The sequence below is a fragment of the Typopeltis vanoorti genome, chromosome 1, assembly GCF_054136105.1.
Source record: "Typopeltis vanoorti isolate ZY-2024b chromosome 1, IOZ_Tvanoo_1.0, whole genome shotgun sequence".
Lineage (NCBI taxonomy): Eukaryota > Metazoa > Arthropoda > Arachnida > Uropygi > Thelyphonidae > Typopeltis > Typopeltis vanoorti.
Genome location: NC_143549.1, coordinates 92,081,421 through 92,108,676, shown reverse-complemented (window position 1 = coordinate 92,108,676; position 27,256 = coordinate 92,081,421). Strand labels below are relative to the sequence as shown.

Genomic DNA, 27,256 nt, shown 5'->3' with positions numbered 1-27,256 from the left:
TTAAAATGTGGTTGAAGTCATCAACATCTTAGACAAATTGTTCCCAAGAAACATCACTACTTTGTTCAATCACTGTTTAACTTCTAACTATTTCATTTGGCAAGAAACGATCTACAAACAACTCACTGGATTAGCTATGGGTAGTCCCCTCTCACCTCCTTGTGCTGACTTATTCATGGAAGATCTAGAGAAAAAAATCTTAACCCAGATCTTTCCAAAACCGAAAATTTGGTACAGATATGTAGATGACATCTTTATCATTTGGGATCATACAAAAGAAGAACTAATGAATTACCTCAACCAAATCAATAGTTTCCACAATACCATCAAATTCACATTAGAAATGGAAAAAGATAAAAAACTGCCATTCCTTGACATTTTAATAAAGAAACAATCCAATAATACCATACAAGATCAGAGTGGCATTCAAACCAATCAATACTATTCGGAAATTTTTAAGATTACCGAAAGATCCTCACCCCCATTCTACAAATACTCTGGAGTATATAATATTCCTTGCTCATGTGGTATTAGTTACGTAGGTCAGACATCTAGAAGCTTCGAAACGAGAAAGAAAGAACACATAGGATATGTCAGAAATAACAGACAAGACATTTCAGGCCTTTCATGCCACTTTGCCTCTACTAACCATCACATTGAGTGGGATAAGAGCCTTATGCCATACATAGAAGATAACTACCATTCAAGAACCTTTAAAGAAGCAGCTACAGTCGCCCGTAAAACTGAAAACCTAAACAAGAATCAAGGTCTAATTTTACCAGAAATTTGGAAAACTTTTATCAGATCATTAAACATCAAAGAAATGAACTTTCATAACAATTACGTCATGAGTCATCACGAATAAATCACGTTAACGAGACACGCACATTGTCACGCACAATACCAATTTTTTGTATGATTTAGAACCATCGGTTATAACCTAGTCTGTAACCTTCATTTTGTGCTTACTGATTTGTATTCCCTGAGGATGCCAATAGAAACAGATTGGCGAAACATGTAGGAGGATAAAAATAAAGCTACTTGATAAAGATTTTATAAAAAAGTGTAATAGTCTTATGAATAATTGTCAAGAAAAAATTCAACATAAATTTAATGTTCGTTTTTTCGCATGGTTTTGAACCGAACTTGTTTGTTTTGAATTTTAATTCCTTCTTTTATTACATTTTATTTCATTATTATTTGTTATATACCTTAAATCGTTATGTAAATTAAATTTCATTATAAATCGAACCTTGTATTCCATTAAAAAGTTATAAATGTTTTTTGTTTAATGAATTACTGCAGCCCATAAAACTTGTAATCAGTAATAGAAGTAACCAATTATTAAAATAAATGAAGTATTACTTAATATTTAATCTGAATCATTTAGCATTATCTCGTATTTATTTCAAAACAAATCTGAATGGTTATTTTTGCAGCAATTCACGATTAAATAAATATCAGATTATAAAAATGTATTTCAATACACTTTTCTATGAGGGTATTTGAATGTAATTGTTGGTGATTTTCAAATTTATTTCTATGGATTTTTAACAATATTTTTAAAGAAAAATAAATGAATTAAACAAATGAAAGAAGTTATTTAAAAAAGGGATAATTAAATTAGTTTTGAATAGATTCATTTATGTTTCTCTAAATACAAATACTTTAAATAGTGACCATTTGAATTGTTTCGGTAGCTCCTAATATTAATCCTGATAACTTTATTTTTTAAAATCAGGATTAACATTAGGAATTAATTAGGCTATGATTTATTCGTATTTATCATTAACATAATCAGGAGTACAGGAGAGATTGCAAGGGTCTCAAGAGCTCACATCGTACACTTTAGTGTCGAGGTCTTGATTTATAAAATGATAGTATATATTAAATATAGGTCACACTCACTTTAACCCTGCGGAGGTCACAGCTCATCTCATTTTTAATATAAATATTCTTACACATATCCAGTGTGCAGCTTGGAGGTCATGAGTAGCTGCGCATGCATATATTACGAGTGACATTCCACACTGTTTATGCGGTCAGTTTTGGTTTAACACGTGTTATGTAAAGTTGTGTGATATTTGATAGTAAATTGTATCTGAGAGATACCGCGAACTCCGATGTCAGTATAGTATTGGTTTAGTTGTTTTTTTCTTTGTTCAATAATTTCTAGATTGTAACTGAAAATAAATAAACCATCATGTATTATATTTGCAGTGTTTTTTTTTTTTTTAAGTTTTATCGCATTTTAGCACATACTAGTAATGAATGTATCTCTCAGATACACGGGATCTACGCCGCAATTTTTTCGAGTGCGCCCTCTGCAGGGTTAAAACTGTCTATGACACAAAAGCCTCAGTACCTTGCAGTAATATAGAACTTAATCCATTGTTTACTTTGCTGACTCCAATAATTGAATATGATGATATCACCCACTCAACAACTTTAAAAGCAAATCTAGAACCTTATAAATCCTCATCCATTTATACTTGACCAGGAATTTTGCAAATCAAGTTTTACTTATAAATTAGAATTTGCCATTGCATGCTATCGTATACATTTATATCCAAATATGAAATTTATCTATTGTATAAAATCACTACTTAGATTGAGAGGAATATTTCTTTCTCTTAAACTGCTGCTTTACAGTTTTCAAGTGAGAAAAATATAATGAAGAATAAGAAAGAGTTTTCGTGTTCCTGCATTCGAAGTTTTTTAAAATTCAAATAAAACATAAAATATATTTATAATAGAAGTTATGCTTTTACTATGTTATAATAGTTGAATTATCATAATTATTGAAGAGATATCTTCTAAAAAGTCAGTTATTATTATTATTACAAAATATCATAACACTTCAAGAAGCTATTTTACAAAAAAAAAAAAAAAAAAAAATTCGGGAGCAGTTAACATGAGCTAAACAGGTTTCATATTACTAATGAACAGTTTTATTGCACCTTAATAGATAAACCACACTATTAAAGAAGATCTTATTACATGAATATTTATGGGCTTTCTTAGATAAAAAAAAATGACATCAACATAAGCAGTTTGGTTACAAGAAACTACGACAGAATAAAATGCATTTTTGAGCACATCATGCTTTAATCACAAGCGTTTGACTTAAGGATAAAAAAAGAAAACTGGAAAAAAAAACTTGAGGAAAATTGTTAAACAGGATCTTGAGATGGATAGCCAGCTGGTTCTGTTGTTGAGCAATAAAAGAACACAGCACGTAACAAAGTCTGAGGTAACATGAGGAACACGAATATTACATAAAAAAATTAATACTTATTTTTAAACTGGACCATTTACCAGTCATCTTTGCTTAAAATGTTTCAATTGCTGCCTAATAATTATATCTATAAGATATTTAAATTACTGTATATTTTAAATATTAAATATTTTAGTTCATTATAAGAAAATTATCTATTTCGAAATCAAATTATTTTAATTAATATATTTGAATTATTGTTATATAAATTAAAAGAATTTATATAATATTAAGTGAAGATAGCTTATGATTATAAATACTCAATTTGAGAGATTGTCATATTGATTGAAAGTTATACAGAAAAATCTCAGTAAAAGCACCGGAAATATTTATCTCAGTGTATTTGTTTTAAAGCTGTAATTTTCCACATAAACACAAATTTCTTGCAATCCAAAATAATATAAATTATGAGCTGTATTAATACATATTTTTTTCTAAGCGATCATTTTTCTCTGTATTGTATTATAATTTTGAATTTCAAGTATAGATGGCGCAAACAGAATTTGTTGATAACACCGAAAATCTTTTAACAAGTTACTCTGCATAACACAAGGATACAGGAAGCAAGCAACATTATTCTTTAAAAACTTTATCACTAGCATTATTACACCTAAAACTATTACAATTATGACATCTATAATAGTCCAGGTCATTTCTGGCGGATCATACCAGAAAGATGAATGACTAGAATCTTGTCACTAACTATAAGTTACAGTACCTGTGGTAGACAAGGATATAATTGGCTAATGATGACTAGCTTTGGACACCTGGGACTCATACATGTCCTGTCCCATATTCTGTACTAATAACTATATAATTTTTATACAGATTTTGACGTGCAGCTCCATCTATCAACACACCGGAGAAACAGTCCAGGAGCTTACATAACTTTACACTGGTGTGATCTGAGACCACAGTTTAATCCATCTTTGGTGATCCACCTCCCTTATTAGTGACGTAATAACCAAGGAGAAAGAGAGAAAGAGGGAGGGAGGATTCCCTTGTTTTAACAAGCAGTCTTGGCACCTGTATTTGACGATCATGTGGTGGTCTAGGACTCTACACTTCTCACTTAGAGCAAGAAGAACATTGCGACGAACATGTATTCTTTTAGTCCAGAGGTAGGTAGATACCCTGGAAGAAGCAAACGATCATTTTGAACACAAGGTGGGATGAACGCGATAAATAATAATAAAAATAAAAATAAAAATTCTGTCTAATGTTTCCCTTCCAATGGGGGTTTATTCGCAACATCTACGGAAACAGTCCTGGAAGGACTTGGACTACGCTTTCCACCACTAGGGGGCGTTGAAGAAGCGGAAACTGTTCCTGAACCTGGTGCGAGTCCGGTTCCTTGACCGCAGACGCGGTGATGGTTTTCCCAGTCTTTATGTTGACAAAATGCTCCACAATATCTGGCCACATTACATCCACTACAAGTTTCATTCGCTTTTCGGCCACAGTTCCAACAACTCTAGAAATAAGAGGACACATTTTGGTTAAAATCTGTCAATAGATATATATATATATTACATAGTTAATACATTTCTAATATATATATATTGCATACATTTGTATAAAATTTCTTTTGTATATTGTGTAATTAGAATCTGAAAATGTTTAGCGAATCATCAAATTTAGTGATTCGCTAAAGCATTTGTTTCATTTTTGTGACTAAAATCACAATTAATTTCTAGTATTTCCCATCAGTAGTTCTCTGTACCGCCGCTAGGGATCTTTCCTGTCAATTGCATATTACGTACAGTACTTGAGATAAATTGGCATTATAGTTGTTCTTTTTTTTTTATATATAATAATCAGATTTTACCACATTTTTTTGCTACATCGCATCCGAAATGACTTAATATAAGCATAACTCCTTATAATTAAATAAGAAATTCAGATAAACAATGAAGTAAATACTAATCTGGTATTAGAAAATGTATTTTCAATTTTATCTTTAAACCTAGCTTACGTTTTATTCAGATTTCTCGAGAGATTAGTTTCCTGTTAGGCCTCGTGATTTTGAAGTCTCATCAGTCTAACTTAAAGCAGGGGGTAGATCCCCGATTAGTTAATTTGATGGATTAATTTCCGAGTGAAACATGAGTAACAAATATTAGAGGCAATTAAAACTTTTAATGAAATGTTTATGACCAGTTTTTTAAATGTTTTATTTTTATACGAATTCTACCCATAAAAGGTAGTATATTAGTCAGGGGAGGCTCGTTGCGTAGGCACTGCGGAACTGCAGCATTCCCAATTTTTCTCGATATATAAATATATTTATTAATTTATTCATATTTGCTGGTAATATTTAATTTTATCATCAACAATCCTATACAATTCTCATTTTTTATAAAAAAAATAATAAAAATTCGTCTTGTAGCACTTAGGAGGGTGAAGGACGCTAACAGCGCTGTGTTTACCACAGTGTCATATTGCTACGCGCGCAAGCATATGCACGTCATAGTGAGATGCGAGCTATTAGAGTAATGCGGCACTGTCCGTCGCGCAGTTCCACTGTTGCTTATATGCCATTTGCGCTAGTAGTAGAGTGTTCGTAGTGCTTATCGTGTTTACTCCGTCTCTTTAAATATTTGGACATTACAATTAAAGACATAACATTTGTTATAGTTTTTATTTTAGAGCATTATTGGGGTAATGATAATGGATTTTATTTTTAAGTAATTTTGAATTATACCAAACTGTATAATTTTATCGATAATAAACAATATTTTTTCATGTTTACTTTTTTTTTTTTAATTTTTACCATAATTTTGATATTTTATCCAAACACGTATACACTGTACTTACCGTGTGTATGTATATTTCGAAAGTTGCAGAACCCCGAACCCCCACGATTTCAAACACGAACCGCCACTGATATTAGTATTAATAATACGGTCAGTGTGTGCGCTAAGGGTAATGTAATCCGGGAACCTTATTCTAGAGACGGAACATGGGACTTCATCTAACACCTCCATAATTGATGTAAATTGTTAATATGACCGAAGAAAGCAATTAGCATAATTTATTTTGAGTTTTCACTCAATAATACTTATTTCAAAAGTTTAGTATTGTAATGCAAAAAATATATATGCAAATATCTTTTATTTTTGTTATTAAATTAATATGTAGTAATTTTTCGCTCTGATTCCCATTCCTCTGGATGGATCAATGGTTTAAGATCATTATAACCAGTGTTTTCTAATTCCTTCCTCTCCTTGGATAAGCCAATGATTTTAACTCACTGTTTTTATCCAGTGTTTGAATCTCAACTTACAACAAACTGGTGACATCATATATGCTATTATATAACTATCCGATATTAACGGACTTGACAAACCAAGTTACGATGTACAGCGTGTGTGTTTATAAAAATTACCACTAGATGGTAGCACATTTTTTTCCCCTTGAGGATTTCTTGTTGTAGCATATGGCAAGGAGATGTGTGATCATAACCATGTGTTCTTTGCTTACGTAATGTTAGACAAACTCTACCGTTATGATGTCCACCGCCAAGGAATGCAGAATAAGGGCGATATACAGTGCAGACACCGTGTCTTTTGGCATTTATGTGAACTCGTATTTTTATTATCGAACTTGATACCATTTTCTTGAAAAAAAAAAGTCTATGAAACCGAGAAAAAAAAGAGAGTTCTTTATGACGAGGGGAGATCTCACCTCTGAGGAATCTTCCTGGTGGTTAATGGCAGCTAAGGCTTCTTCTGCCGCTTGCCTCCGAGCGTCACCGAGCATTCTTTCCATTTTGACCCTTTCTGCAGCTACAAGTTCACTCGCCTTAGACTCGGCAGCCGACACAGCTTTCTGAAGTTCAACCACTGCCTGTCGCTTGACCTCGTTTACTGCTTCCTCGGGCAGTGGTAGAAGAGGCGGTTGGCGTGGATTTAGGGCCAGCATACTCTCATGCACTGGAAGAAGAAGAAATCAGATCGACCATGAGAACTGATGTGCTGAGTACATCTCATTAAAATAATATTTGGGATAATATAAGACAAAACCACAATATGTATACAAAGAAAAGACTACTCGGGGCCAGCTGCAAATTTCTGATAGTAGTTTTATAAATAACTACACTCACCAACATTTTTACAAATTTTGTAAACACGTGAAGTTTAACCTGTGTGTTTTCTGTCGTATTAGCACGGTGGAATAACGAAATTTAGATTGAATATGTTTTGCTTGTTCTGATTTACTTTCATGGATTGGCTTCTCTTCCTAAACATTGAAAAGATCAACAAATTCCAATGGTTTAGATTTTACCGTAATTAAATTCGAATCTTAGGATCCTCTTCTTTAGCCAAAATATTCGATTTTGATAGCTTTTTAAACACTTTAACACTTTAATTGGTCCACAAACACGTACTATATCAGTCGTTTTTGTGCAAAAAAGCAAGCCGGCCAACTAATCTACTTAGCAGCTCATTTAACGGTTTCAAGCATAATTAACCGTCGGTGATATGTTCCTCCTACACGGTATATTTGGACAATGCTGTAATGTAGTCAACAGATACCATTAAACTAAAAGCATGTTTTGCAATCGAACTCCTGGACAATTTAAGCGATAAGATCATTCTTGCCTCAGGCTTTCCAGTCTTCAACCATGTCAGATATTATTGTGCAATTTGAATTGCGTTTGTGATTCCATTTGCTTTATTTTACCTTCCATTTAGTGCTGTAAATGTCATGGAAACAAACTATTGAGCAAACCAACACCTCTCTCTCTCTCTCTCTCGGATAGTTTCTTGTGGCAAGAAGACAGAAATCAGTGTATGTACGTGTGTATGAAGGTATTAGACCTATGTTAAAGTAATTTTTCTACAAATTTATGGCATTTTCTTGAAAAAGCTCATTGTTTCACATCACTGCTTATTTCTTATTGGAAGGTAAACACCCTTAGGCAGTGCTCTTGAGCCACATAAATTTACTCGATTTGATTTAGCACAAAATAAAGATCCTGAAGTGCTTGTATGAATGATTATGATTTCATTTTTGTATGTTCTTGTGAAGGTGTATCTCTCTAGAAGAATCAAAAATCTCTTTATGAGACTTACCAACTTACTTGAACAACAACAAAAAAAGTCCTTTACATCGGAAAAAGGAGTCGAACCGAGGTTTTTCCATTCAGTACTCCGAGGCAAGCGAGCTACATAACATCTGTGGATTTATTAATAGGTATACGTCAAAGATTTATTAATGGGAAACAGAAAGCTGATGTAGGAATGTAGAAAGCAGGATTGATATAAAAACGGTTTGAACGTTAAGAATTAAATCCATCTTCAAAAGAATACTTCCAACAGTATAATTTTTGGGTATGAAAAGACTATTAATTTTTTTTTTAATTTTAAACATGTCGGATTACTTTATTTCATTTTAAACTATTTTCTGAAATAGAAAGTAATATTTAATAACATAAACTGAATATGTAATAGCTAGCATTGCTACTTAAAATTAGCATTACGTTCAATTGATACGTTTATGTAAGCATTGTTTGGCCAGAATACTCCAACTGCGCTGAACTAACGGCAGATGTCGCCACTTTAATTCATAACGATTTAGTTTTCAGCTGTCTTTGTTACACGATGATGTACAACCCTTAAAATAACAAATATTTCGGTCACTACTTACCTGCCCTTCTCCTAACTTCGCACACCCTGTCTTCAGCAGTCTTATAATGGGCCATGAGGTCATTGGGACGCTTTTTTAGTTCGAATTCCGCTCCATCCACATGCCTCCTTCCCCACGGTACGAAGTCGGGCCTCTCTGTCTGGTTTCGGTGTTGTAATATTGCTAAGGCTCGCTTCGTTTTCTCCACCATTCCCAGAATACAATTGAGCATCTGAAAATAGCAAGAGAGAGTCAAGCTACGACAGTTTAATGCATAACAGATAAGCACACAATAAAATAAAACAAATTTTATATGTCGGCATATAAATTGGAAGGAGGAAATTACATGGAAACAAATAGATTAGACTGGTAGGATTTCTGACGGGTTAACTATCTACAGCATGTGATGGAAGCAACTTCATGCCTTATAGTTGGATTTGGTGATACCCTAACATCTCTATTTAACACGACTCTGGTATTGCGAGGCTTGTACAAGAAAGTGATCATTACGTATAGCTTTAGTAGGTGGTTAGGGTAAAGTGGATATCCATAAATTTATGAGGAAGTCAAAAGTGGCATACCAAGAGTTAGGTGAATAAATAAATTATCTGTGAAATGGATAAAATTAAGCAAACATTTCTGGAAAACCGGACATTATGGGGGAGATATATAATCAGGGTCGGCTCGTGCATAGACACTGCGGAACTGCAGCACCCCCAATTTTCCTCGATATATAAATATATTTAAATTTGCTTGTAATATTTAATTTTATCATCAACAATCCATACAATTCTCTTATTTTGTATAAAAAATAAAAATCCAGCTTGTAGCACTTAGGAGGGCGAAGGACGCCAGCAGCACTGTGTTTACCACAATGCCATATTGCTACGCACACAAGCATATGCACGTCATCGTGAGATGCGAGCTATTAGTGTAATGCGGAACTGTCCGTCGCGCAGTTCCACTATTGTTTATATGCAGTTTGCGCCAGTAGTAGAGTGTTCGTAGTGCTTATCGTCTTTACTCCGTCTCTTTAAATATTTGGACATTACAATTAAAGGATTTTATTGTAATGTCCAAAACTTGTAAATCCATTCCTTTAATTACAATTAAAGGAATGGATTTTATTTTTAAGTAATTTTGAATTATGTTGTTGTTGTCTTGTCCTTTGAAGAGTCTTAGATGTTTCCGTGTGCTCCTTGAACTGCTTTGGCAATGTCGATGATTTTGTTTGTATACAGCTGATGTCCAGGATTAAGATCTATTTCTTGCAAGGCTGCTGTAATTGCTGGACAGGTAAACATGTGAGTGGGTGTCAGTTCAGTATTGGGACAGTTATTGCAGTTTCTATATGTTCTCGTATCATCTGTATTGATCTTCATTCCTCTATAATGTTCTGTTTATAGTCTTGCTATCGTGGTGAAGGTCTTTCTGTCAGCATTGATTTCGGAAATTTGATGTTGTGTCACTGATTTCAGCGGAATTAGTTTAGCTTTTGCAAGTGCGTTAGCATCACCAAGAGTTATCGTGTCAGTTTCTTGGTTGAGTTCTCTCTCTCTCGCCTCTTTTGCTATTTTATCAACTGTTTCATTGTAATCAATGTCTACATGAGCAGGAATCCATTGTAAAATGCAACTTTTTCCCAAACACTTTAGTTGATTTAAGAGTTTATGGATGTCTTGCGTGAGCTTGGTATTGCCATTTTTGATTGCCTCCGTAGCTGATCTTGAGTCACTGTAAATTATAATTCCTTCAGATTGTTGAGATGATGAGAGTTTTAAGTAGGCTTCAAGTGCTTTATTTATTGCGTAAAGTTCGCTGGTAAAATTGGAAGCAATTCTCCCATATCCAACTTTTATTGAAAATGTTTCACCTTTCGGGAGTAGAAGGAGAACACCAGCGCCTCCATTAATCATATTGGTGTCTGATGATCCATAGGTATAACAAATAACCTGTTTGAAGGATGAAAGAAGGTTGATAGTATTTAGGCCTTTTTCTTTGAGCATTTCTTTTGATTCTTTTTTTGTAAAGAGTTTGGTAAGGTTTAGATTTATGGAGGTATTTGAAGGTAAAGGACTGGAAAATAGAGGTTCTTTGTTTATGTGGGCATTTAACTGATCAAGACCAATTTCCTTCCTGATAGTGTCATCATATTGCAAAGTTGATGATCTGTGAAGTCTGCATTTTTGATTCCAATGTTCATAAGATTTTAGGGAGATATGACCGCTCTGGTAGCTTCTGATATTATTTATGAATTTTATGGTGGCAAAATTTTCCTCTGTCCTCCAGCAGGTCAAGCCCACATTCCTGTTGGGCTCTGATGTTGTTAGTGGACGAGACTGCGCCAATGATAATCTTGAATGCTTTTGCTTGTATTTTGTCTAATTTTTCCTTTACCGATGAAGCTGAAGGTGACCAGATAGGTGCTGCATATTCCATTATTTATTAGTGTGGACTTATTAGTGTAGTGTAATTAGTTTTGAGGAGTTTTGTCTTTGCGCCCCAATTTGTTCCACAAAGCCTTTTCAGTATATTTAATTTTTAGAGCTCTGTTGGAAGTGTTAGAGATGTGTTGTGCAAAACGTAATTCCTGATCAAGCGTAATACCAAGGTATTTTGGATTTGTAACTTTTTCAATTAGCTTGTTGTTGATCATGACTTTGGGATTGTAGGAATGTCTATTTTTCCTGTCTGTACTAAAGGTGCTTAGTTTTGTTTTGTCTGGGTTTATTTTGAGTTTAAGTTCATCTGGCCATTTTTCTAATCCTCTCATGGATTTGTTTAGAATATCCTCTGATTCTTTGATTTTAGCACTAGTGTGCCAGATGGCTATGTCATCTGCATTGCAAGTTACTTTTGTGTCTTCTATAAGGTAGGGATGATGCCATTGACATATAAAAGGAATAGTAAGGGACTGAGTACTCAGCCCTGGGGAACACCAGCACAGGTTCTCCGCTCTCTTGATATTGCTGCATTGATTCTGACTTTGATCTTTCTTCCTCTAATGAAATCAGCAATCCAGATTAAAGCGGTTCATCTAATTTTAATACCATGTACTCTTTGTATTAATTTTTTGATCCAAACACGATCGAAAGCAGCAGTCATATCAAGAAATATGGCAGGTGTCTTTTTTGTTGTTTTTCCTGAAATGAGTCTATTATTGTTTGGCAGAAATGGAATAATTGATCTGTTGTCGAATGACGAGTTCTATAGGCAGTTTGGTAGTAGTTGATTTTCTCATTTTTTGTCAGCCAGTGCATAAGCCTGGAGTGTATGATTCTATCAGTAATTTTACAGCGTATGCTAGTTAATGCGATAGGTCTATAGCTTTGACATTCTGCAGCATTTTTGTCAAGTTTCAGGATAGGTACAATAACTGATTTTTTCCATTCTTTTGGAAGTTTGCTTGTTCGCCAAGAGGTATCGAGAATGTCCAGAAGTTGTTCTTTGTCATTTTTGCCAAGGTGTTTGACCATATGACCAAAGATAAGATCATTACCAGGAGATTTATTAGGTGCAGTTTTCTCGATTGATGAATTTAGCTCACTTATTGTAAATTCTTCGGAGAAGATATCATTAGTTTGGTATGTTCTTGCTTATTTTAGTATTTTACTTGCGAGTTTATTGAAGGTCTTGTCCTCTCTGTTAGACTGAAGTTTGGAGTTGTTTGAATAGGTTTTTGTCGGTGTGATTGCAATTTCTTGATCTGTAATAGCTTTCTTCCCAGCATTTATGATGAAGTTTGTTTTCTGTTGGTTCTCTTTTTTGATACTGTTGTCTAAAATTCCAATTTTGAATTATACTAAACTGTATAATTTTATCGATAATAAACAATATTTTTTCATGTTTAATTTTTTTTAAATTTTTACCATAATTTTGATATTTTATCCAAACGTATACACTGTACGTACAGTGTGTATGTATATTTCAAAAGTTGCAGCACCCCACGATTTCAAGCCACGAGCTGCCACTGTATATAATAGTAGATAAATAATCAAATACAAGGAGATAAGCACAGTGAGGAAAATTATTACTTCCCTTGCCTGCTAATTAAATATTTTTTACAGAATAATTATGTTGTGAGCACTTGGTCAACTATGCAACACACGGTGAGAGAGAGGAGGAGAATGGGAAATACTATATGGACTAATTGTGAAGGAAGTAGCAGCAGTGTATGTTGTATTGAGTAGAACAGATGTGAATAAGGCTATGCGAATGTATCACAAATTATTTTTAGGAATGTGCAAAGAGTTGACTGTGCCCTTGACCTGGCTATTTAATACAAGCCTTGCATTAGGTAGGGGTTCTCAACAAGCGGAAAGGATTTAAAAAAAAAAAACATGCCTTTGCACACAACTGAATATGACAATAATATTATATAATATAAATAAATATTATATTATAAATAATATAAGTAAATAATATTATTTACTTCCTGATCTGGATATCTGTGCTAAAGTACAGGAGAAATTTGTTAGAAACAGAACAGAAGCATGTGTTGTAGACAGAGAATTCTCTACATGGTCATCATAAGTATGTAATGGTAGTTCTAGCTTTAGCAATTTACTTTAATTTTATGATAAAATGAACGTTTTGTATAAGTAAAACAAATCAGCCAGATCACGCATTAGTACCGTGAACTGGCTGATTTTTTTTATTCATTTTAACCTGGTCCTGAAATTCTGTTCTAAAAGTGAAACATGGACCACTTCAGGCCTCCAATAATCAGGGCTGTAGTTTGTTTTCATCTTCATGAGAAGAGCCCACCATCAATCACAACCATTCGTAACAGCATCCTCTTCATCACATGAAGAGGATGCTGTTCCAAAGTGGACAGTTCGCTGATTGACGACGTATCACTACATATCTGCAGCCACTTTCTCACAGGCTGTCAGTTTGTAGATTGAATCTCTTCTACAGATATTTCCATAGGTGCCGTTCACCAGAAATGGCATTCATTGTGCTCCAAATTTCTGTTCAACCTACAGCAACTCGAGCAGTGGCATTCTTTCATAGTTGAACTTTTCTATAGTATTCTGATAAGTAACTTGTTCTCGGTAGGATTTCCGTATCTTTTTTCGAGAAGACCCATGTACGGACGTGAACGCATGCTCTATGGCTTAGACTATTTGGATTCGTGGTTCCTGATATATTTCTTATGTTCATCGTGACAAACAATTTAAAATTGACCCCATAGATGCACCTTATCTTAGCAATGCCCTCTGATATCCCTTGAATATAAGAAGGCAATCCCTTTATTATTCCTGTGCTTTTCTTAACCATATGAAGATGTAGTAGTTTATACAGTATAAGTGTTTGTTTTATAAGTCTTGTATATATATAATTGTCTGAGACACCTCTGATCGAAACAATCCATCAATACCTTGGTCTTTGTCTGGGTTGTTTTCCTGCCAACCTGGCAGAGAACACTTTTTTTTGCTACCCTTTACTTTCCCATTCTGTTCAAGTGACCATACCACCTGAGATTTGCTCTGCTAACGCATTCCTGGATGCTGACAATGTCAAGTTCTTTCCTAATATCTTCGTTTTTAATATGATATTGTCATTGATGCCACCTGTTCATGCCTCTAATCTTTCTCAGGACTCTCATATCTGCTGTCTCTAGTCTTTGGTCAAGTGTTTTACTTCTGACCCAGCTCTCAGATCCATAAGTTAAAACTGGTTTGAACACTGTCTTGTATACAGCTAATTTAGTGTTCTGACTAATTTCTCTCTTATTCCATATGAATTTATTCAATTGACTTCTTACCATACCGACTTTGTTACTTCTCTTGTCTATTTCCATATTTAATTTACCATCTTCACTAAAAATCGTGCCTAAATAGCTGAAATATTTTACTTGTTCTATAGGTTTCCCACGAAATGATGTTGTTTTCAATGTCCCTCTCTATTTTCATTGTTTTTATGCTTTTATTGCCGCTTTTCATAACAAATATATTACAGTCATATGGTTTAGTTAAAGATTTCTGGTATGTTTTAATATATAAAAATGGTAAAGTAATAAATTTTGTTGCAAACAGGTAAACATTAAATACATGAATAGAGTTTTTATATCAAGTTAAAGCAAACTAATGATTTTCCAGTTTTTGAAAAAATTTCAATAATACCATAGTGGTGTGCTGATTTATTGTTAATCTTCATGCAATAAAATGATTCAAAGACCCAGATCATGAGAAGGAACATCTCAAAAAACGTCCCTTCTCAAGATCCTGGTCTTTTTTTTGTGCAAATATTTTTAAGCAATGGGAATCTGTATCTCTAAACCATTGATAAAGAAACATAAATAAGAAACTGAAAAATCTCCAGGTTAAGTAAGATTTATCTCAATATTAAGTTGTTCTGTTGCATTTCATATTTATCATTCTGCTATTTTCAATATTCAGTCTTAAATGAGGTAAATTTTTGAATTTTAAGAATTACCAGAATTAAATAAATATTTGCATTAAAACTAAGAATCTTCAATTAGTGTTAGAGTCATGTATGAGATACGTACTGTGTGGATGTTCTTCCATTCGTCTTCCATATCTCTTTCTTCGGGATAGTCTCTGTGTAAGGTGCCTGCAAAAGAAACACAACTTTATTGCATTTGGCAAAAGAATACACAATGAGAGTAATTTGAAAACTGGTCAAAACTCTATGTAAAAAACCATGTTATTTCGGATAGTTCATTAAAGGTGTTACAAACGATATTTTGCTATTTGTAATATTCTTCTTTACCAAATTTAGTCGTGAGAATCTCTACTGAATATCTTGGTGTTAGGGAATGAGCTCCCACAGTGAGCCCATTCCCTAACAAGAAAGAACTTGTTCCAATATGTTGTTGTCTGCGTTATATAGTAGAGTGTCGTGCTTTATCAAAGAAAGTTCACCAGAATACGTTTTAGTCAAACGACCTGTTTATCAGTGCACTGATCCTTGCCTATTTTATTTAATCAACAGCAGAAACAAACAGGTCACTGTAGACCACCATACCAATGCATAATAGGAGGATATTACACTCAGATTAGTAAAATGAAAGACCCAGGTGTTTAGTGTTTCACTGGTCTTGCTGAAACATCAAGACTGATCTTTCACTAGTACAAGAGAGCCTCCGTAGCTCAGTCGGTATAAAGCCCTCCGGTAAGAAAACCTGGGTTCGATTCGCGTCCATAACGTAAGGAACCTTTATCTGGTCTCTTTCGACTAAAGGTGAGTTAACCGGTCTCATACGGAGGTGAAGGTTTTTACCAGGAAACTCGGGTTTTTTCGTCCCTCAGAACAGGCAAACCGCCCTTGAACACACACACACACACGGATTTACAGTCATAAAAACACATAGCCCTCACTAGGGAGGCTCAACCAGTCCTAAGGAACGGGGGACGAATAAATAAATAAATAAAACCAGTACAAGACAAAGACTCATAGAGTGGTAAAAGACAGGGATGAAGTTATTCTGTAACAGAGCATAGATATGGAAGGAAAGCTTCTTCAATCTATATTCTCAGTTATATGCATTGGATAACCATCAGCTTTTGACTCTCACGGTTATTTTTTTAGCGTACGTAATGTTAGTTCAGAGAGAGAGAGAGAGAGAGAGAGCATAATATTTTTTGTTCTTACTATCATACACAATTAGTTTCGATTTTAAGAATGAAACAAACGTGATAATTTATTTATCTGAAAATCGGTTTATGCTACGCGCTAAGATAAACGACAAGGTCATGACCTCAATGATTGAGACGATGTCATACACCCTCTGTTCAATAAGAAACCGAACTTTTGGAAAATAGAAGAAACTAGTGGCACCAACTGTTGTATCTTTTTGATATCGAAAGTGGCAACCTTCATTAGTGTTGTGTCAACTGTTTATGACATTTGTTTCATTAGAGCCGAGTTAGTGTCAAGAATGACTGTGTTTTGATGAACGGTCGGTCGTCAGATATTCATGCCGTACGTGACGAATTCTCGCTATCAATCGCTTCAAAACTTCGAGATAAAATTCATCATTGACCGTTTGGCCAGGTGGAATGAATTCTTTGTGGATAATGCCCTTGGAATCGTAGAAACAAATCAGCACTGTCTTTACTTTTGACTTCTCCAAGCGACATTTTTTCGGATGTCCCTCTTCTGGTGGTCTCCATTCAGCATTCTTTGTTTCGGGCTCATACTCAAAAACCGCGTTTCGTCACCAGTAACGATCGTTTCAAGGAGGTTTCCTTACGAGCGGTTTTAATGAGGTCCTTGCAGTGTTCAATTCGATACATTTTTTGGTCGTCGGTCAACTTGTGGGGAAGGAATCGCGAATTCAATTTACGAAGGCCCAAACTCTCGGTCAAAATGTTGTTCATGGTTGATTTTGGAATCCTCAATTCATCTTCAACGAATTTCGGGTTTTCTTTGAAGAAATCACGCACTTTTTGGATGTTAACTTCGCTCAGTCCAGTTTTTGGACGGCCCGGCTTTTCGTCGTCCTCAAGCGTCTCACGACCACTTTGAAATCCCTTAAACCACTCGTAAACTTGAATATACCGGATAAGCATTCATCACCCTATGCTTTTTGAAGCATTTGATGCGTTTCGGTGAAACTTTTATCAAGTTTAACACGAAAATCAATTCGCAGCTCTCTCACGAGCAATGCGTTTCTGTTTGAAACTCATTTTCCTAACCGTTCGTCAAAACACACTGTCATTCTTGGCACTAGAACTCGGCTCTAATGAAACAAATGTCATAAACAGTTGACACCACACTAATGAAGGTTGCTGCTTTCGACAACAAAAAGATACAACAGGTGGCGCCACTAGTTTCTTCTATTTTCGAAACGTTCGGGGTTTTTTTTGGACAGAGGGTGTAGTTTTAAATCCAGAAATAAAAAGTAGCATTCTTATCTTACTAAATAGACTACTCTTCACTGTTCAAATAATCGAAAGGACCACAAGGCTTCTGTCTGAAAACAGCAGACCTTGAGTAGAGCTTAGATTAAGGTTCTTACAAGCAATCAACCAAATACTACTTCCAACACTCTAACCATTAAGGGGCCGGTGAGGTAAAGATTCATTGCGTGCTAAGCAATACTATAATAAAGCCGGCTGATTCATCTCAAACACTTCTCATTGATTACCACTTACAGAGTCGGGCGCTAAGATGTGCGTGTTGACCTTTAACATCACACAGGAAAGTACACATCCAGGAGTCAGGATGTCGAAGCAAAATCTTTGCTCTGAGACAAAGCAAAAACTTAGACAAAAGGCGATGACGTCACACTTTTTTTTTGTAGCCAAAGCATACGAAATAACACAAAAACAAAACTTCCTGTAAACTAACCATAGTATGGTCTACAGAACTCACGCTCGTATCGTTCGTAACGCTCGTAGCGATCCCTCTCCCTGTAGAGTGTGGCGGCATCGTCATACCGGAAGTTCATCCCTGCGGGCACGTGATTTGCAGTTCCTGCCGGACTTATCCTGGTTCCGAGAGTTGGACTAGGTAATGGCTGATGGCGCTTAGCTGGAGGAGGTCCATCGCTGCTGTTGTCAGAGAAACCATTTTCCCTCGGACGTCTGCAATGCATAACAACAAGATATGTTGATAATGCCAAACCATAGTTTTAAAATATAAAAAAAAAACACTTTTTTTTATCATCAGTAATAACCTATTTTATTCAAAATGTGTTGCCATGACATCATGAGATTAATTCAAACATCGTGATGGGTAATTTGTAACTGCTTTGGATGGCTAAATCAGTTGTTTTTGTTGTTGTTTGGAATTACAGCGGAAGCAACTAAGAATACGAGACCTATATATTATGACTGATAACTACATTTGTTCGTCTTACTGGTGTGGGTGTTTTGGAGATGAAACATCCACATTTTACAGGAAGTAAACCACTGCTACTTCCAAACGAGAGTCCAATCAGTGTTGTTGCATAATACATTGCTTAAGAATATTTTTGAGGCCAAATTTCAAGCTGATGTCATCGCAAACACATCTTCGTTATACTTTAGATCAATGCCAGTGAGAAATTGAACCTTGCCCTACATCAGGGATATTTTTAACGAACTACATGGATATTATCTCTGTTCTCCTAGTGAAATATGCATCGGGACCAAATACAATTTAAATGAGAAAAAAATGAAGTAGAAAACGATGAACAAAATCATGCAAATACTTTGTTACTCTTTACACTATGGATTTTTTTTTATTTCATGTATACAGTATTGACAACAGAAAAGGAGAATCCTCCTTGTATCCCAAAACAGTCCAGTAATAATAAATAAAACAAGTTAGAAAAAAAAAAAAAACGCAAAACAACATTATAGGCTCGTTCGCGATATTAACACGTTACTTAATGACTTCAATAAACAAATACTGAGAATATTTGTTGGAAATTATATGTAAAATTCACTGGAAGCGAGATTAAAATGTCAATGGAGCAGTTAAAATCAATAAAACCCAAGGATAAACACATTTGTTTGTATCGCTGATGCAGGAAAAAATGTTCATTATGTAATGGGAGAGTTGTTATCGCCCAATTTTAACAAGCTTTAAAATTCCTAGATTTAAGTTGTCTTACAAACTTAAATAATGAAATTTATAAAAATCATTTCACTGGTTCTCGAACTGTTTTCAGCTGATAGAAAGACATACGGAAACTGATTTGATGTTTCACCAAACATCTTAAAACATTGCCGCTAGCATTTCATACTTTCAATGACGACGGTATGATTAATATGACAAGAGCATCAAGTCATTTTTCATTAAAGGCATAAATCTTAGTGATATGGTGTTCATAACTTAAATTCATGGTTTCATAAGTCCAAATCCTATTTACAACCATTCCGACTGCATCTATCATACATCTAATTTTGAATGAAATTCCTTGCTGGTGTAGTCAGAACAATGAGTATTTAAATATGCTGATCGTTACACAATAAATTAGGAAGTATTTCTGTTACCAGCCTTGATTAAGATTAACAATATAATATTGTTAATCAAAACAAAATTCTGAGAAATAAACTATGGGAAACTCTAAAGGAGTGTCATATTCCAAACCACCTATACAATGCTCTAATAAACATATACCATAATAATGAAATAACAATAAGGCAAAATGATATCATATCCACTTGGAAACCAATAAATAGAGAAGTACGTCAAGGCTGTCCTTTATCACCCATATTATTCATATGGGTGACAAAGATTATCAAAAAATGGAGTGAAATAAATACATGTGTGGCTTCCAAATCAATCGACATACAAAAATAGACACATTACTCTTTGGTGATGATCAGATCATCTTTGGAAAGACTGAAGATGAACTGCAAAAATCAATTTATAATTTAAATAATATTATACAACAATATGGCGTGGAAATATCAACGGAGAAAACTAAAGTCATGGCTTTTCACGGAGATAATCCTTTCAGAAGTAAAATAGTAAAAACTAATAAAATAATTGAGCAAGTTAATAATTTTAAGTACTTAAGCTGTAAACTCTCTTACATAAATGAAATAGATATTGATTTCAAGATGACAAACTTTATAAAAATCACTGGAGTAATTAACAGAACCTTTAAACCTAACTACGTACAGAAACACACAACATTCATAGTCTATAAAACAAATCCACACTAAAAAGGTAGGAAAGAGATATACAGAGAATTCAGGCAGCAGAAATGAAATTCCTTAGGAAAACAGAAAAACGTACTCTATTAGATAAAAAGAAAGAAATAGTGAAATAATTAAAAATCTTAATATCAATCCCATAACAGACTCAATGATTAAATATAGGAAAAACTGGCTAGACCACATAGCAAGAATGCAGAGATAAAGATTGCCAAAAAAGATCTTAACATATAATCCTAGAGGAACAAGGAATAAGGGACGACCAAGAAGAAGATGGACTGAGTCCGGAACAGGTCGCTTGGACTAGAGCCTGGATAGGAAGACGACGAAGACGAAATATCACCGCTAGGAATTCCATGTACTGTCGCATTGCAGATCATAGTAAGTTCTATGTAATCGTTTTCAACGTTGTTAGCATAGAACATAATGTTTCAAAATACTTTGTGGCTCTTCTGAGGATCGGAGGAAATATTCCAAACGTTTATCGATTATTAGCTTTTTTGTTAACTTCAAGAGTTTTTGCTTTTTAATCATACCAGAAAAATACAAAAACCAAACGCATACAGAGATACACGTAAATGACGTTCAACAGCATACATTCAACATTTAGACGAATTTATTTATGAAATAGTGAAATTAAAATACTTTAAATATTCTCAAGGCATGAGAAGAAAAATGTCGAGAAAATAGTTTATTTACATAAGATAATTAAAGGGAAAAAATAATACCGAAATTATTAAATAACACAAGTTTGTCTTCAGACATGAATACAGACTAGATGAAATCGAATTTATAATCCGAAGACAAAACTTGCAGAGAATGAAATATCTGCAAGTTTTTGACTTCGGTTTTGACTAAAGAGATAAGTTACACTTACGGATCAGGAGGAGTTCTTCTCTTTCCATTCTCTTTCGTTTCCGCTTGGAAAATCTCAAAAGGTTCCCCTCCTGGATGTGTTGTAGGGTCTATGACCAACTGTTCATGCTGTCGGATGTATTGCTGAGGTGTCTGCTTTGCTAACCGGGCAAAGTGGAGTAGTTCTGTCTGTAGTAGTGGTAGATGGGACTGGAAGAGAAAGAACGGCGAATAGTTAGTTGCCATGGAGAAGAATAAGAGATCTTTGAATGACACACGTCATACATCCATTAGTTTCGAGTTATATAGAGAATATCACGTGATGCTAATGAAAACATCATGTGCTGATTCACACACACACAAATGCACACTTATATTAACGAGAGATAATTCTATTAGCATCATTATTAGATTTACATCAGCGTACTGGTTTAAGATTATTAGGAGGTAAAATATTTATTCTCTTGTCTTAATTACTCCATACATATAAGCAGTTAGATTACCTTAAGGAACGGGATCACAAAGGGCCTAAGGGGATAGTTGGTCATGTCCTGCACCTTCTGATGAAATTCTTCTATCGTTAAAGTGGAGCTCTGCAAGAAGAAACACGTATTTAATTACCTTATTAGTTAAGAACACTATGGCGTCATAAACATAACACATTATATAAGTTACGTATAATCTCCAGTATGTTTCTTGTGCTTGGGAAAACATCTTACAAACCAAGTCGGTATTGCCGAGATGCTGAAGTTTATACATTCTCTTCTATCTATTTTAAATGAGATTTGAGATGGACAGAATGGAAGAGAATGGATAGATTCCATTCTATTCATCTTAAATGACGTTTAAGATGGATTCCATTCAAAACTAAATAGCCTTCCATAGCGTAAGAAGAAACAACATGATCTTCGATTAGGAACATCTAAGTCTAAGCCATGAAGATAATTTATGTAGAATTTTCAAATAAAGGTATTTATCTGGTTTTACTACGTTTGTTGCAGGATTTTCCATCGGAAAAATAAGTAAATGATCAAGAATATACATCGTTTACAGAATAATACCTGCGTCCATTTTGGATATGATGTGGTTCAGGTATCTACGTTCTTGATCCCTTTTCCTATATGTTGCTAGAGATGTCATATGCTCTGTCCCTTTGTGCTTTAATTATTCGAATCTTTTGCTAGGGATGGTGGTCAGGATAACGTGTACAGTATGGAGGTGGCCTTCCCGAATTGGTATATATTTTGTATACAGAAGGAATGAGTTTTTGTCTCCTCTTCGAAGACCTCGAAGTATGCCAAGAAATGGTAGAGTCCTCTTCTCCCTTCTTTTTCCACTTCTAGAGATGAGTTGGTTTACGCTTGTTCAGGTAGACCGCCATTTCTTATTTAAACCTGGCCATATGATACGGGCACAAAACAACAAGATCATACGAATCGCTCCAGGCAACAACAAATAATCCATCTTATATTCAACCACATAATTCCATTAAGTATTGGAAAATGTCAAGAAGAATTTCTAAAATATTTCGGTGATATGAAAAAAAAAGTAAATTTCACCCCACTATGAAATATTTTAAGATTTTTACATTCCCTTTAAACCACTACATCTATCCCTCAATAAACCCGGTGTTCACAAAATCAACCTGTTCATGTGTGTACGTGATATATAGGACACACAGGACGGTCTATAGAGATCCGCATGACATAACATGTTAAAGATGTGCAACCAAAAAAGGAAGATAAAACACCAAACCGGATTATTCTTCATACAAGTAACGAATGCCATCCTGTTCTTGGAAGAAGACTGAAATGTCGTATACACACCACGACTGCTTCGTCAGAAAATTCAAAGCACGAAATTGTACGCCTACTTGCTCACTGAAAAGAAAACCAAGGTGTGAAGTAAGATGCACATTATGTTCTGAAAAGGGATAAAACCCAATATGCATCGAGTCCATTGTTAAATCATTTTTTCCAGTCGTTGATTCAATTCCTCTTAACTATGATACAATAAAAGTATCTCGTCATCTAACATACTTAAAAAACCTCCCACAAAAAAGCACACAAAAACTAGCAGAAGTAAAGCTTTTCCTAATCTCAGAAATATGTGATGTTTATAATGAAAATCTCCAAAATGTAATGCAACTGATGCGTTTTCGGTGAGAAAAAAAAATTAAAAAGGTTTTTGTTTAATTTTTTAGGCTGGGATTTCAGCGATTTCTTAGATAATCATTATACAGAATGAAAGATATAATTCAGAAGTCCCACCGATAAGGAAATCAGACAGAAACAACAACAACCACCAAGAATTACATCAAAAATTTTCAACTGTCTTCATTGATGTCTTACGAGATCGAGCCTTCTGAAATTGAAACAAAATGAAGGAAATAACTCTTTGTATTTTGTCTAAATATAAAACACGTCACAGATAAAACATTATCTGTTCGCTATCAATAATAAAAAAAAAACATCAACTTATGCATTCGTGACGGTTGTATAAATTTTCTTTATAAACAAATGAAATGGAAATGTTAATATGAACAATGGACTAAAATAAGCTCATAAATATCGTAATCAATAAACTACTTATTAACAATCTTTCAGCACATAGATCCACAAAAATGATAAATAACTATGAATATGTAATAATTGTCACACAAACAAACAGCACGACAGATAAAGGAGAAAGAAATAACAGAAACATAGAAAAAATAAACAATATCGATAGATCAATATTGATAAAAGGTAAGCAAGTAAAAACCTTCTGGTTTGTTGCTAATTTTTGGAGCAATGCTATTCAGTACTATCATAAAGAATTAGTTCTATGAATATCGGACATTATTTTAATAATTATTACTGATTATTGCCAAGCTAAATTATTGCTGTGGTAAGAACATAAATAATTAGTGTTTAGAATAGAGGAATAATAGACTGCTTGGCTTTTATTAAAGCTTTAATTGACAGTAAACTAGCTAATGTGAATCACTAATAAGTCAAACTACCCTTTAGGAAGACCCGAGGCTCTACTTACCACAAGTCCTAGAATAATTCCGTGTATCCTTTCGCCAACTTCTGGAGAGATGTCGGTTCCGAACTGCTGGAGAGTCGTCAAGAACCGTTTTACTTTACTTAACTGCCTAACATTGCAGCCTAAAGGAAGGTCAGCTGCAACAGCAGTCACCGATGTAGGAATGGATACATTTGACTGATGACTTGTGGTCGGAGGAGAAGGCGTCCTTCCTGAAGGGGTTGTGTGAGGGGAATGAGCTCCATTCATACCTGAAGAAAGAGAGCAATTTTGCTTGAGTTGGCCAAAACAAGTCGAATTACATCAGAGTAAGAAATTATTTCATCAAAGGATGATCAGACGTCAGGAATAATTATTATCCAATGACGTCAATTAGTATTAATATAAATGGTTATTCGTGTAAATAGTTTGATGCAACTTATCCATTTCATTTAAATTTTTAGTTTATGAAGTAGGATATTAACCTATCCTATTGTGATTATCCATTTACATTAAGTTATCCGATGATGCGAATGATTGATCTTGCAAATGTTTATGCGATGCATGCATTATGATTATATAATTATTATAGGATTACAGGATTATGATTATTGCATGATTATATTAATTCATAAATAATTGATTATCCATTGCAATTATATTGTTATGATTATTATATAATAATACTTCATGTAAATATTGTATATTACTATATGATTATTATTATTATTCCTTTTTAGGTATTAGGCCTAATGGCCTGTTACGGAGATGTTTAGTCCTTCCAAACCGTACCCGTCCCGAGGATAAGGTGGTTAGCCCTATACCTCCCAGTGTGTCCTATGTCCATAGAAGCGTGTGTTCAGAGGGCCGGTTTACCTGCTCTAGGGGGCGAAAAACCCAAGTTTCCGGGTAAAAAAAAACCTACCTCTGTATGACCGGCTAACTCACCTTTAGTCAAAAGAGACCATATAAAGGTTCCTTACCTCTTGGACGGGAATCAAACCCAGGTCTTTCCGACCAAATTGCTTCGTCTATACGGAAGATCTTATTATTATTATATGATGCAAATAAAACCATCAAGATACTGATGATTTTATTAGAGTTCAATTATGCCAATTCTAAGATTAAATTTGCACGGTTTACGTATTTGGAGGATATCAATTTGGCTTAATCTAGAATTAGAAGAGTTTAACTAAAAAGAAAAACTAATCTTAAAATCACATTCGAAATATTAATACCTTTAAAGATTTTTAAAAATATATTTTTTGGATTAGTAGAATACGATCAGTCAGAAATGGCATACCTGTGCTCATTTTGTGATTTGTCACCGGAGCTACGCTTCCACCGCCAGATACCGCTGTTATCGGCTGTTTTAAACCGTTTGGAGATTCGGGCATTCTGCAGGAATCCGAGAGGTCTGCCAGAGAAAGAGAAGAAAAAAAATTATTTTGTTGACGGATTGTTCTCCCTTGATCATATCATGTTGAGTTCTTTGCTAAATGAGTCAGCTTTTTGCCCTAAACCTAAACCATAGTTGGCGTATCCTTTCTTTCTCTCTCCCTCTCTCTGTGTGTGTGTGTGTGTGTGTGTGTATGTTCGTGTGTGTGTCAAAGTATCTCGCATCAGTCTTTAATCCTCTACAAACCATTCTTTCAACAGCTTCCCGAAGAAAAGAAGGAAAAAAAAAAAACTAATGACAAGAAGATGGTTTTTCACTAACATCCAACCCGTCATGCTTAACCTCTCTGCCTCTCCGTCATTAGGAATTAATAAGCCGATACTTGCTACAGATGGCTGCCTTCCCATCCTTCGCAGTCGATTGAAATCTTCCAATTACTAACTAGGAGATGTTATCTATTGCCACTAGGCGGGGTAATGTATTAATGTGCCTCTTCTTCGATCCTTGTATACTTCCTGACATTACTTTACCTTCGTATTTTGTTTATTATGTATTTAAACACTTCACAAACATGCCATCAGCCTCTTCTTCACTCTTTAGCTGTGGATGATGAAAATTTTAGGGTATATCCACGTAAAAGAGAAGTGCAAAGGAGAATTTTAAATTTCAGAGTAGTTCAAGTCGTTGTTATGGAATATGTTCGTTTAGTTAGAGTGAAAATATTCCCCAAAAGGCATTCCATTTTTATTTTCTTGTTTTGTTTAGAAACAGTTCACTGATAGCGGACAGCATACGATTTGGTAATGAATTATTTCCTAATTCACAGTATTTAAAAGAAGCAAGCTTATACTGTGTGTGTGTGTGTGTGTGTGTGTGTGTGTGTGTGTGTGTGTGTGTGTGTGTGTGTGTGTGTGTGTGTGTGTGTGTGTGTGTGTGTGTGTGTGTGTGTGTGTGTGTGTGTGTGTGTGTGTGTGTGTGTGTGTGTGTGTGTGTGTTTCACAGTCATGTGAGAAGGATCTAATATCGGTTTCAGTTTCAGATTGTTCTAAGACAAACGAAACCTAATACATTAACAAAATATAAAAATGTCCGCGACGATGGCAACATATAACTTATCTTCAAACAAAGGAAGAAAGAGAGAAAGAAAGATGAGCAAAGATAGAAGAGAAATAACACGAGATAAACATATATGAAGAAGAAGAAGAAGAAGAAGAACACAGAGAAAAAGAACAGCATAGAGAGAGAGAGAGAGAGAGAGAGAGAGAGAGAGTTAAAAAGACGCACAGAAAGAGGGAAAAAAAGGCTGAAATAATTTATACTTAATTAAATTTTCGATTGTTCTCATAAGAAGGATTTGTTTCATTAAAATCCAATTATGGTTTGATAACAAAAAAAGAATTTCATACATTTCTCTGAAAGAATTCTATTTCCTTCTTCATGAAAAATGTACTTTCTATTTTGTAG

General features: G+C 34.5%; 1 protein-coding gene across 1 annotated transcript in view; it reads right to left on the bottom strand.

The window, feature by feature from the left end:
- Positions 1-3,542: 3,542 nt before the first annotated feature.
- The window catches only part of LOC150110204 (protein CBFA2T1-like), a 56,130-nt gene continuing 32,416 nt past the window's right edge, over positions 3,543-27,256 (bottom strand). Inside the window, exons 2-10 of the mRNA XM_090392200.1 lie at positions 25,697-25,810; positions 24,418-24,665; positions 21,888-21,977; positions 21,407-21,594; positions 18,254-18,465; positions 15,423-15,487; positions 8,930-9,140; positions 6,965-7,212; positions 3,543-4,751 (exon numbers count right to left, since the gene is read on the bottom strand). Of these exons, the coding sequence (XP_090248326.1) occupies positions 4,494-4,751; positions 6,965-7,212; positions 8,930-9,140; positions 15,423-15,487; positions 18,254-18,465; positions 21,407-21,594; positions 21,888-21,977; positions 24,418-24,665; positions 25,697-25,790 (1,614 nt within the window). The 5' untranslated portion in view covers positions 25,791-25,810 and the 3' untranslated portion in view covers positions 3,543-4,493. The remainder of the gene's footprint in view (positions 4,752-6,964; positions 7,213-8,929; positions 9,141-15,422; positions 15,488-18,253; positions 18,466-21,406; positions 21,595-21,887; positions 21,978-24,417; positions 24,666-25,696; positions 25,811-27,256) is intronic.